General features: G+C 39.3%; 1 protein-coding gene across 5 annotated transcripts in view; it reads right to left on the bottom strand.

The window, feature by feature from the left end:
* Nbea (neurobeachin) overlaps nucleotides 1–13,573 on the bottom strand; it is a 563,720-nt gene that overhangs the window by 420,167 nt on the left and 129,980 nt on the right. For all 5 annotated transcript variants that reach the window (XM_004659998.2, XM_045154369.1, XM_045154370.1 and 2 more), the window contains exons 18-21: nucleotides 10,418–10,526; nucleotides 2,197–2,278; nucleotides 1,907–2,030; nucleotides 1,025–1,217 (exon numbers count right to left, since the gene is read on the bottom strand). In XM_004659998.2, the coding sequence (XP_004660055.2) occupies nucleotides 1,025–1,217; nucleotides 1,907–2,030; nucleotides 2,197–2,278; nucleotides 10,418–10,526 (508 nt within the window). The remainder of the gene's footprint in view (nucleotides 1–1,024; nucleotides 1,218–1,906; nucleotides 2,031–2,196; nucleotides 2,279–10,417; nucleotides 10,527–13,573) is intronic.

The following is a 13,573-nucleotide window of genomic DNA, read 5'->3' as shown; positions in this document are numbered from 1 at the left end:
AAAAACTGGGCTAGAAAGATGGCCTAGCAGTTAAGGCACTTTCCTGAAAAGCCTAAGGACCCAGGTTCAATTCCTCAGACCCCACATAAGCCAGATGCACATGGTGGCACATGTGTCTGGAGTTCATTTGCAGTGGTTAGAGGCCCTGGTGCACCCATTCTCTGTGTGTGTGTCTCTCTCTCTCCTATGTCATAAATAAATAAAAATAAGTTATTTTTAAAAACCTAAGGACATTTCCTAAAATTAAAAACGCTGTTATAAGTGGATTAACAGCCAAACTTTTGATGCCTGTGCTCTCCCATGACATAATAGGTTGAGAAATGCTCTCACCATCTAGAACCTGCTGTGTGTATACTTGCACTGTTCCCACTACCAAGGATGAACATTTACATTTTGAAATAGATTCTTAGAATTAAATATATACAAGCTGGTTAAATTAAATAAATCACAAAATAATTTTAATGTATTTGTAATTCATCTAGTATGAATGAAATCTGACTACTTTCAAAATGTCTTTAAGAGCCAGGTGTGGTGGCACACACCTTTAATCCCCACACTCAGGAGGCAGAGGTAGGAGGGATCACTGTGGGTTCAAGGGCACCCTGAGACTGCACAGTGAATTTGGGTCAGCCTAGGCTACAGTGAGATACAACCTCAAAAACCCAAAAACATAAAAATTAAAAGTTATAATGCCTTTAAGCATACATTCTAAGGACTATTTTATGACATGTTCTTGGAAAATTTGGACATGGTTTGGCTAAAAGAGCAGCTGGCTCAGACTCAAGTCCTCACACCTGCTACAAACATGTGTGACACTGAAAAGCCCTAACTCATCAACTTCAGGTTTGAATTACGTGTTCTATAAGACATTTTCAAGCTCTACACTCTTATGATCAGACGGTAGAAAAACTAAAAAATCTGCCATAACTGAAAATGTCCACCAGGTGGCAACAGATGAGGATTTAAAGCCATTTCCTTGACTGCTCAGACTTTCAATGATGGAAGATGTTAACAGCACTGTTACCTTGGAGTGGGCTATGGAGAGTGTATCCACCCAGACTCTCCAGCCTCCCCATTCATATTTTATTGCATGATACAAAAGGATCCGGAAGATATTGTAGACCATCTCGGTAATCTTCTGCTCTTCAGAATTTTTGGGATTAATATAGCCAAGAGAAAACATCCAATCCTGCCACACTGAACACTGCAATAAACATCTAAGTAGGAAAAATATTTCATTAAAAATACCACAATTAAAATTTTCTCATTTTAAATTTAGATCAATTGGTAAAGCTGCAATGTAAAGCCTTGTGCAGTGTTTCTGCCCATGCTGACCTCCAGAGCTTGCCTAGACTTTTACTGCAGACTCTGAAGCAGTAATGGGATTATTTCTAATCCCTCCCATCGGACTCCTCCACGTTCTCAACACCTTCAGCACTCAGAATACAGTTACGCATGATAAATAGTCTTTGCTAGATGGTCATCTCCCTCCTTGGCGTGTCCTGAGGCTGGCCAGGGCAGCTAGTGCGATACACAAAGGGAACTAAATTAAAGGCTCAGGAGATGACCAGGGGTGACTGCATGTCCTATCTGAGCTAACCAGCTTTAAAATGCTAAAAATCAGCTATAGCATAAATGAATGTGGACAGGTCTCACACAATCACCATAAACAGTTGGTGGAAGAAAGGATCAGAATGATGCACTCCAAGCTCATGTGTGTGTGACTGTAAATTTGTAAATACATGTATAGTTGAAATATAACCAGATAACTATATAAAAACATTCTACAGTAACAGTACTGAGCAAAATGAAAATGATGAAATTTTCAATTGAAAGGGAATGAAAATTAAGGACAGAGAGAGGATCAAGTGTGGAGTACAAGTGTTCTAGTGTTCAGATTGTTTACCTTCTGTTTTCACGGCTGTTACTGAAAAGCTTAATCATATCAGATAAAAATAACCGACGAACATCCATCAGTTCTGCACTTGGTGTGGAGTTTTTTAACAAAGTCGCCACCACCTTAAGAATCACTAGAAACAAAAATGTCAAAATTTGTAAGCGTGTGGTGAACACAACAAAGATGCACATAAGATTACTGCTTCCGAGCTAAATCCTTGGCACTCTGACAGGTGAGTTCTAAGTGCCCTGTAGCAACCACCACCCTAGCAGCGCACCAGTAAGGCCATCCCTGCTCACTTGGGTTCTGAATCTTCACCGTGGCGTCGGGCTCAGGATGGGGCTTGTGCACAACCTGCGTGCAGACCTGCTCCGTCAGCATCTGGAAGGAGAAGAATGCAAACTGCATTTTTAGAGAATAAATAAACAGCATGCATGCACACACACATACAAATTATATATACATACATGTATATATGTATATATATATGTATGTGTGTGTATATATGTGTGTATATGTGTGTGGGGGGATATATATACATATATATCCCAAAGGCTCTTTCTAGTGAATTCCACATATTCTTAAACTCCAAAGTTTATATTCCTCAAACTTTGTTTAATTTGGTTAAGCAAAAGCCAGATCATAGGCCTTATATGAACAATTATATATTTCACTCATTTATTTGGCTTGGAATAGTTTTTGAATGGCTATGTTGTGAACTTAAAACATTTGATTCCTTGTATCATATCAACTTTTAAAAACCTAGAAAGTAAGAAGTCACACCTGAGCTTGGGCCCCTACACAAACAGACAGGAAACTCTTCGTTACAAGGTGGATCAGCTTTGTTTGCTATTTCATGATTACTGTTACTTCAAATAACAAAACATGGCACAAGGTGACCTTGCACAAGAGAAAGAGTTCTATAATTTCTTTTTTTTTTTTTTTTGCTTTTTTTTGAGGTAGGGTCTCACTCTGGTCCAGGCTGACCTGGAATTAACTCTGTAGTCTCAGGGTGGCCTTGAACTCACGGCGATCCTCCTACCTCTGCCTCCCAAGTGCTGGGATTAAAGGCGTGCGCCACCACGCCCGGCTAGTTCTATAATTTCTATTACTAACTATTCATTCACATAAAAGTCCAACATCCTCAGAAAGTGTTACTGTGGCTAGTTAGTACCAGGGGCTGACTCATATTTATAGCACTCAGTAAGCTTTGTTAAGTGACAGAAATAACTGAATTGCTTATAAATAATGCAAACATGACTACTAAGTGGATTTTAGTATTTAAATCATGTTTATCTCTATTCTTATGTATACATACATATAACCCTAGATAAACATATATTTAATAAAGACAGCAATTTAATTTCCTATTTAGTTTTAACACATTACATTCTGGTCAAATAGAAAACATTGAGGCAAAGATAAATATTTGTTTTGAGACCAGCTGTACATGGCATTTGGGTAAAAGCTGAAGTAAAAAAAGTAAGATAAGGCACAAGGATGATCACTTCTGATGACAAAAGGGCATGACCTTCAGAAAGGACACTTCTCTTTCCTTTGGATAAAAATTTTAAAAGAATATTTACAAAGGTATATTAGAAATATACATCAAAATGTACTTAATTTAAAAACTGTCCAGAAAGACCCAATGGGCAATATCCCAAAGAATTCCCTTTACAATAAGATTCAAAATAACTGTAAATATGCTGAGAAAAAAGCTAGACATGCTTCTCTATAGTTAAGAATAATCAAACCTTTCTTCACCGGGAGAAATTAACTGTACAGGAAACAAAGTTTGGCTCAAAAATGTGATGGTTTGGATCAAAGGAGTCCCGTGAACTCATGTAAACTCTTGTGCTTAGTATTCTTGGTCCTCAGCTGATAGCAATTTGGGACGTGGAGCCTTGCTCGAGGAGGTGTGTACAGGGGGCAGACTTTCAGGTGTGACAGCCAGCTCCCACCTGCCAGAACTCAGCTCACTCTCCTGCTGTTTTCCACCTGCTGTGGCAGAAGTGATATCCAGCCTCTGATCATGCCATGCTATTCCTTGTCATCATGGAGCATTGCAACTATAAGCCAAAATAAAAACTTTCCTCCTATCAAGTAACTAACTGTGACAAAGAATCATCAATTTTTATGTTGTCATCTCTTTTTTCTTTTGTGTGTGTGTGTGTTACACATATGCATGGGCTGATGCAGCACCCAACTGCATGCTCCTGCAGGGGCCACAGGAGGAAGTCGAGTGTATCTCCATTGACTCTATCAGTGATTCAGGTGTGTCAGCTTCTGGGAGCCCCAGTGATCCTCAGGTCTCTGCTACTCACAGGAATGGGATTCACACTTAAATGTGTCAAGCCCATATTTTACATCAAGTCCCCACAGGCTCTCCTGGCTGTGTCTGAAGGGCTCTTAATCACTGAGACATTTCTCTAGCACCTGTGTTGCTTTCTTTCAAAGGGCCCATTTTACAATTTCACACTGAAGATAGTGATTTCAGAGCTTATCTAATAAATATCCAAGCAAGATTAAACAAGAGTCTATATGTGAACATACTTTGAGCACTCTCGTATATTCAAATAACAGAGGTCCTTGTAAGTTAGACTACATTTAGAATCTCAACTCAGCCTGCACTTGTAAGAAACAAGTCATGTGCCCACACATTGCTACACATCTGAAAATTGGAAACTACATTTCTAGCATCAACTTATGTAATTAATGTTCTGGAGACAGACATACATGAATGTCCCTATTAAGCAATAAAACATGGTAAACTGTCTTTAAGAACATAAGTGATTGTCAAAAGAAAGGAAGGAAATAATGATATATACATTAAAGAGAGATGAAGACAGATGAAAACATTTTATGATAGCATTAAGGTTCTAGATCAGTCCTGAAAGTTTGCTGGTCCTACTACGAGATGTGTACAAAAGGTAAGCTTGACTTGACTGAAACAAAGTAAAATAGAAGCTTCAGAGCCAGATACGGACATTCAACTTAAAATGCATTTAACACTTATAGCATGTCTTAATCCACATTGGACACCACTTGAGTGTCTGCAATGGCTACACGTGAGCAGCAGTGATGATACTGGACAGGGGAAGAAAAAGTGAATTCTAAGCATAGAAGTAACTTTGTAAGCATGGTATTTATAATGTACACCTGGGCTCAACACTGCTCATTAAAATTTATTTTACAAATGGAATGTTTTACAATTTACATTTTGCAGAAAGGCTTTCAGTTTAAGGTTTAAGCAATGTCTCCAGCGGTTTCCTCTGTGGGTCACCAACTCCAGGGATCATTATGTATAATGCATTTGAGAAAATTAGGGGCCAGGTTATTTTATATTTTCCCTTTTGCTTTCAGTGTAATTAACATAATTTACTTTTTATTTCTATCTATATATTTTTCTCTAACACATCCTGTTGAAATACTTGCTTTATGACTTAATAATTAGTTTCACATCCATATGGATAATCATGACATAGTGTTTATCCTAACAGTACTTTAAAACTCTAGTTTAAATAATAGATAATTGATTACTTTCTTTTGCTCCCTAATCATCAATACAACAGGTCTGACACAGTACTTTTTTATTTCTGCGTTCTATTAATGCCTGCATAAAAGTGTAGTGATTTTATATTATAACACTTCTGGGGTTAAGGTAATTTTTCCACACCAAACTAAAACGTAAAGAAAATGGAGAAAGCATGGCTTCCCCCGCTGAATGAGCAATGGGCTGATACACGCCAAATGCAATAGACCTCAACTGATGCAGAGGAAACAAATCCAGGTTGCAGGCTTGAAGGTGTTCATTTCCTATGTAAATTAAAGCTTAACATTATCACAAGTTTTTTTCCCCATATAGCAGTAGCAAATATGATGCAATCTTCATACTTAGGTAATCTAGAAATAGTAACTCACTGAATGACTAATCTTATAATTGAGTTTGTCATTAGTATTAAAACTTAAGCAAAGTCCCTTTTTGCTACTGTCAGAGATCACCAAAGCTAACCACTCATATACTAGCAATCTTTTTTTTAACCTTTTGTACAATTACATTAACACTGCTTTTTAGAATTAGATCATTAAGAACGGAGATTCCTTCAAATTTCTTTCAATGAATCATGTTTTTAATTGGTCCCTTTACAAAATAAGTATTATTAGTAAATTAGTCAAAAAGACACTTAGAAAGTAGGTCTCCTCATCATTTCAGGTCCTCTGCATCATCCAACATCCGGTATCAGAGGATCAGCTTATTGTAAGTTTTCTTTACCCTGAAACAGGAAGTCAACAATAGCTGGTTTTGCTTAGCACAGACTAAGTAGGGACTAAACTCTGATGAAATACATCTGTGTGCACACATATATAACTCATATTCCAATTAAGGCTAATGGTATGCAATGAGTCTCCTAATTCAAAAATTCCTGTTAACTTCATTGTTACTTTAATATGAGGATTCACTAAGTATACTGACTTTCAATGTACTGTCAATGATAGCTTTAAAAAGCAGAGGTCAGGGCTGGAGAGATTGCTTAGTGGTTAAGGTGCTTGCCTGCCAAGCCCAAGAACCCAGGTTCAATTCTCTAGGTCCACAGAAGCCAAATGCACATAGTGGTGCATGCATCTAGAGTTTGTTTGCAGTGGCTAGAGGCACTGGCACGCCGATTCTCACACTCTCTTTCTCTCCCTCTCTCTGTCTCTAATAAATAAATTAATTTAAAACTTTAAGGGCTGGAGAGATGGCTTAGCAGTTAAGCGCTTGCCTGTGAAGCCTAAGGACCCCGGTTCGAGGCTCGATTCCCCAGGACCCATGTTAACCAGATGCACAAGGGGGCGCATGTGTCTGGAGTTCCTATGCAGTGGCTGGAGACCCTGGCGTGCCCATTCTCCCTCCCTCCCTCCCTCCCTCCCACCCTCCCTCCCTCTCTCTCTCTCTCTCTCTCTGTCACTCTCAAATAAATAAATAAAAAATGAACAAAAATACATTTAAAAAAAAACTTTAAAAAACACAGAGATCAGAAATTTACATAAGCCAATGCTTAAATACTCAGACAAGTTTTTTTTCTAAAGTTTATTTTACATATAACAGGTTATGTACTATTATCCCCTCACCCCAATTCCTGTTACCCTGGGGACTATCCTCAGTGGGGCTATGGTAACCACTGTGGGGTCCTGAAGGCCTCAGTTAGTCCCTATTTGTAGAAGGGGACAGAGCTTCAAGGCACTCCTACCTGCTCTGTGACTCTTACAATCTTTCCGCTCTATTGCTGAGACAAGCTTTATTGGGCAAAGCAAATACGTAAAAACCCGAAGTCACACAAGCTCATTAGTACAAGACATTTGCATTTAGAGTCCTGAAGGCACTGCAGCTGCAGCACAATGTGATGCAGAAGAGGACTTAGATGCAACTGACGGTCATTCGGGCACGTCTCCCCTCTGTGCATGTGTCATGGAACCTGCCCATTTTCTGAATGTTTACCAATGGTATGACATAGAACCAATCATTTTACCTTTGAATCCCAGGTTAAATTTTTGTTAGTTTCTGTGCTATGTATTTTAGGAGGCAATGAAAATACCCTTACAATAGGATGATGGTTAGTTTTGAAGATGTACAGTGGGGCTGGAGAGATGGCTTAGCAGTTAAGGTGTTGTACCTGGGGAGCCTAAGGACCCAGGTTCAATTCTCCAATTCCCTTGTTAGCCAGATAAACAAGGTTAAGCATGCTTTTGGAGTTTGTTCACAGGGGCTTAAGGCTCTAAGAGTGCCCACTGTCTCTCTCCCTCTCTTATCTTTCTCTCTTTCTCTCATATAAATAAATACAATTCTTTTTTTTTTTTTAAAGGATACTGCCCTATTAAGTATTTAGTAAAAAGCAGTTAGTAAAATCATGGAAATATCAAAATCAAGAAAGGAAGCGGCTAGGCATAGTAGCACATACCCTTTCATCCTAAAGGACAGAGTTCAAAGCCAGCTTTGGCTATATTATGTGACACTGTCAGAAGGAAGGGCCAGGCGTGGTGGCGCACGCCTTTAAGCCCAGCACTCGGGATGCAGAGGTAGGAGGATCGCCATGAGTTCAAGGCCACCCCGAGACTACAGAGTTAACTCCAGGTCAGCCTGGACCACAGTGAGACCCTACCTCAAAAAACCAAAAAAAAAAAAGGAAGGAAGGGGAGAGGAGGGGAGGGGAAGGGAGGGGAGGAGGGAGAGAGGGAGGGAGGGAGGAAGGCAGGAAGGACCAACCAGAACTTTATCACATTCCAAGAAAGCATAGCCCACTGTTAGGGTGAATTCAGTGGAGCAACACTTAATATCATTCAAAAAGGCCCTGCTCCAGCATGTGTCAACCCTTCTGACACTTCCACAAAGTCATCTAGGAAGCACACACTTAAGAACCATGTAATCCAGTTATTAATGAAAAACACCACAAAAATGAGAGAAAGAGATCTGAGAGTTTTAAGTAAGTTTACAATTTTGTGTTTGGTCACATTCCTAACTGTCCTCCTCATGGAGTCTGCAGGCCAATGGACATGCCTTCAAGGCTGAGTCACCAAAATCATGATTATTTAAGGAATGCCTACTATAAACTGAGTATATCATCTTAGAAACAAAAAATCAGTGGAGCCAAAAGTTTCCTTATTTACCCAATGGGGCAGTTAACCCTTTATGAACAGATGTGAGTATAAAGAAAAGCTGAGATAAAACAGTAAAAAGTAATGCTACAGACTGGTCTGGCATTGTAGCACACACCTTTAATCTTAGTACTGGAAAGACCGAGGTAGGAATATCTCTGTATGAGACCAGCTGGAGACACATAGTGAATTCCAGGTCAGCTGGGCCAGACTGGAATAAACTCTGTTGGTAGTCACACTATCTGTGACTCCTCCTAAGTTACAAACATACAGCTGAGGAGTGATGACCAATATTATAGAGCATGCAAAGCCTAAATATGTTTACTGCCTCTTTACCAGAAATGTTAGCCTGAACTAACTATGCAGAAATATACTGTAATAAAATGATTTGCAATATACTGTTAAGTTTAAAAAGAGCTCAAAGCAATGTGTAAGAATATACTTTCTGAGAGTTATTATGTTTGAGCATGTGTGTGTGAAACATAGTTGAGGAAAAAAAGACTTTTTAAAGTGCAGATACTATGTGTAAATTCTATTTAGAAGCTTTTATATAGTCTCCAAAGTTTGTAATGAATGTATATTAAATCTCAGATTAAAATATGCTGTTTAAAAAAACAACAGATGTGAGTTACATATCTCTGAATTATGTAATTCAGTAATGAAAATCATCAAACAAAGAGATTTGAGGATCACATGGCCTCTGCTACTGACTTCTGTCATTATGCAATAAAGTCCCTCGTAATTCAATTGAGCGGGATGAGGTTCCTATTAACTTGACTGACTGACAATGAACGTTTTAAGTCATCCTGTTTGAGGGCTATAAAAAACTGGAACAGAGTGTTGTCTAGAACGTGGCTTCAATGAAAACAGCAATACTCAAGGAGTCTGAATTTATCCCATATTAATTTAAAATTGGGTGACAACTCCATTCAGAATCTTAGTAACTGCCACTTTCAATATGTTGCTTTTTTATCTCTGTAATAAAATTTACAATGATAATATACTTCATTTTATAGCTTCTAAACACTGCTTTTCTGAATGAGAAGTGTTTGTACACCTACTCTTGTAATGTTTATAGAGAGTGTTTTTAGCCTATGATAATGTCTTTATGTAATAACACGATGACTTGCCACCAAAACCCAAAGAAGTGAATCTACCATCCACTTTTCAAAATCTGTTTAATGTGAGACTCAGCAGTTCCAGGGGTGCGTGACAGACCAGAGTCCCTGCGGCACCGAGAGTCCCGGGAACCGCGCTGCTGTGCGCACAGCAATTACAGGAAGAGCGACACCAAGGGCCGCCGTGCCCCAGCAAAGCGGCTTACGGACGATCCATGCCATGTGTTATTTTTCTCTTATTTTCAACATACACAAGTACAAAAATCATCTTAACTTGGTAGTTTTCCAACACTTACAAAAGTGAAATAAAGTTATTGAAGATGAACTATAAAACATGGAATTAAAGTTAACATAGAGGAAAAGTCCTAATATTTTACTAGCACTGAAAAAATAAAGTTATTTTGTGAGATAGTATTAAGTACTTAATGGAAATTAATAAATCAGGTATATGGCCATGTGTATGGTAAAAGAGGGTTTCTAAAAGGAAATGAAATCCCAATACTATTTTAAAGTAGTTCTTACCTACATTCTGTATCAGTGTCAACTATATCCTAACATTGCTATGGTTACATTAGAAAAGGAGAAGAGCAGAGGACACTGATGGAGTGTTAATATATACGACACACAGCAAGTGCGGTTTAAGTGGAACAGACTGGAAAGCCAACCAGCAAAGCCACGTGCAAAGAAAAGTGGAGAGCAGTAAGATAACAGACTGAGGTTTCACTGTACATGTTAGAATTATCGTTGCACTTTTTGTTTTTTACTTTACCTCATAAAGTGTGTTGTATGTGGTGACAGTCACAGTGTTCGTATGTAGCATCAGCCTTTCTCCAAGCAGGGTAAAAAGACTATGGGTATGCATAATTTCAACTTTTCTCCTAGAAAGGAGGAGGGGAAAAAAGATTATAAAGCACGTTGGATTCTGTGGCCAAATGATTTTGGAATCTGAAAACATATGTATAAACATATATAATCATATATGCAATCATTTTTGTCTACTTTTAAAGTCCACACTACTGTTTAAACAGTCCTCAAATAAGATATGCATACAAGTAAAATCTGAAATACATACAAATTATATAACCATATGAGTCTTGGCAATTCTTTCCAATAATTATCTAATTATTAATTAGATTCTATTATTGTTTTAGAGTTATTAGCCCTAATACATAGAAATACATACTTTCAAGTGTGTAAGAGAACTTAACATCAAACAATTCTAAAAATAAGGCTAAAAGTGAATACTCAAACTTGATGTTCGTCACAAAACAAAATAATTCTACATTATATCATCCCTCCTCATTGTAGCTCACCAATACAGTGCAACACGTTTTACTTTGTTTAGCTGACTTAACTGCTCTCCTCCCACACTCAAATGCAATACAGAAGACTATCTGGTAAGGGTTACGTGTTTCTCACTCATGTCACTCATAAAATTCTCTATGTGCATCTCCTTGGCCATCAACCTGCACTATTTCCTGTGCCTGTGCTATTCCCTAGTGCTCCTTGTCTGGACCCCTCAGCTACCCACACGCTAACAAACAAATCACTAAGCTCTGGCTGGCCTTTGGACCCATGTTTACATGTTTCTACAAGACTCCTTTATGAGTATGTTCTCACTGACCGGGTGCTCAAGCCATTGTGACCAGAGATGATGACCACTGTTAGGTCTGGCCCAAGGGAAATGCACTCAGATAATCTTCACTGCCTATTCGCAGACAGGTAAGACAAAGCTGCTAGCTTTCCTACCCAGCTACTTGCAAGAAAAGCATCCTGGAGGGGAAAAAAAAAAAACTTGAATTTTATTATTTTATTTTTATTTATTTGAGAAAGAGGCAGGCAGAGAATAGGCACGCCAAGGCCTGCAACCACTGCTAACGAATTCCAAACAAATGCACCGCCTTGTGTGTCTGGCTTACGTGGATCCTGGAGAATCAAACCTGTATCCTTTGGCTTTGCAGACAAGTGCCTTAACTGCTAAGCCATCTCTCCAGCCCAATAGCTGAATTTTTAAATGAACAAAAAGAGACTTCTTGGCTTGATAAATGAATAAAGCCCATATCTATTACAGCTGCTACTGTTACTGAAGTACAGAAAACCAATAATAAAGCAGTTATTTGGGTAGCACTCACCTGGAAACCCTTATTCTAACATCGGCCTTCACAATAATACTCCACAGCAAAGACACAGGACAGGTGGCATTCTAAGCCAGTCCTCCTCAATCCAGAAAGATAGCAAAACTACCTAAATCCAAAGGGAGCTAGGCTTTCTATCCTGTTCACCTATTTGTAAAGCACTGTATTGTTTTGAAAACTTTGTGTGTATGTGTGTGTATAAGATATATGGTGTGTGGGGCCGGAGAGATGGCATAGCGATTAAGTGCTCGCCTGTGAAGCCTAAGGACCCTGGTTCGAGACTCGATTCCCAAGGACTCATGCTAGCCAGATGCACAAGGGGGCACACACGTCTGGAGTTCGTTTGCAGTGGCTGGAAGCCCTGGCATGCCATTTTCTCTCTCTCCCCCAAATAAATTAAAAAACAAAACAAAACAAAAAAGATATATGGTGTGTGATGTGTAGTGTATGCATGTGTGTGTGTGCAAATACACTGTGCACGCAAACCAGAAGGCCAGAGGAGAGCACTGGGTGCCCTTCCTAACACTTCTCTGTGTAACTCCTTGAGACAGGGTCTCTTCCTCAACTTGGAGCTGTGTCCTTTTGGTCAGTAAGTCCCAGAAATTCTTCTCCCTCTGCCCATTACCCACCACCCCCAGACATTTTTTTAATTTACCCTTATTTATTGATTCATTGTGAACTTTATAATAGGAACATTTTCCATATTGGTTATATTCCCATTGAGTTAACCTCTTATATGCCCTCTCTGCCCTCATCCCATTGAGGGCCCTCCTCAGTGGATTTATTGGTATTCATTGTGGAGTTATGTATACACTAGGTTTTTGACATGGATTCTGAAGAATCAAACTCAGTGGCCTCAGGGTCTCAAGCTTAAACAGCAAGTACTCTTAACCACTGAGCCATCTCTTTAGTCTCAAATCATATTTTATATCAGAAAAAGGAAAAGTGGCCACTGGAAAACAAAAGGTGGCACTTGTAGATAGCATATGAGTGATGTAGGGGGAGGTCACACCTTTCCCACCTGAAGCCCCTCGAAAGACACTGCAAAGCTTTCACCTGTTCCTACTCAGGACAGAACACTGCAAAGCACCCTGGTCAAAGCTGTGTCTACATTAGGATATCTAGAATTTCAAACCATCTCCTCCCTGTGCTGCTATAACTTCAGCTACCACGAATGCATAACCTGCTGATTATCTCCAGAGTAAATGCTTTATATAGATACTTAATTCTAGGGTTAGGGAACCTTGATGAATGCTGTGAAGACCCAAGGGAACAGATATGTCATCTTCTTCCTACAGGTTAGATTTAATAAAAAAGAAAACAAAACAAAACAAGGGCAGGAGAAATGGCTTATGGTTACAGCATTTGCCTACAAAGCCAAAGGACCTAGGTTCTATCCTCCAGCACCAACATAAGCCAGATGCGCAAGGTGGTACATGTGTCTCGAGTTTGTTTGCAGTGGCTGAAGGCCTTGGTGCACCCACACTTATATTCTCCCCCCCCTTCCCCCCTCCCTTTCTCCCTCCCTCCCTCCCTCTCTCCCTTTCCCTCTTTCAAGCTCTCAAATAAATTAAATGAAGTATTTTGAAAAACCTGATTGCCAATACTTTGTTGTCCAGTAGTTGAGAAGCCAAAAACACTGTGCACTACCTCGGGCATGAAATGGATGCACCAGACCTGCACACGACATAACTTTGTCTCCCACAGAGTCTCTAATGAAGATCTGGCTCCAAATTCAGTCCAAGAAAAACTTCAGTAGGATGCAGACTGGAGAAACCTGCTCTCCTCTA

This window comes from Jaculus jaculus, chromosome 7 (assembly GCF_020740685.1).
Source record: "Jaculus jaculus isolate mJacJac1 chromosome 7, mJacJac1.mat.Y.cur, whole genome shotgun sequence".
NCBI classification, from domain to species: domain Eukaryota; kingdom Metazoa; phylum Chordata; class Mammalia; order Rodentia; family Dipodidae; genus Jaculus; species Jaculus jaculus.
The sequence above is the reverse complement of the archived record's forward strand: the minus strand, read 5'-3'. Positions and strand labels throughout refer to the sequence as shown.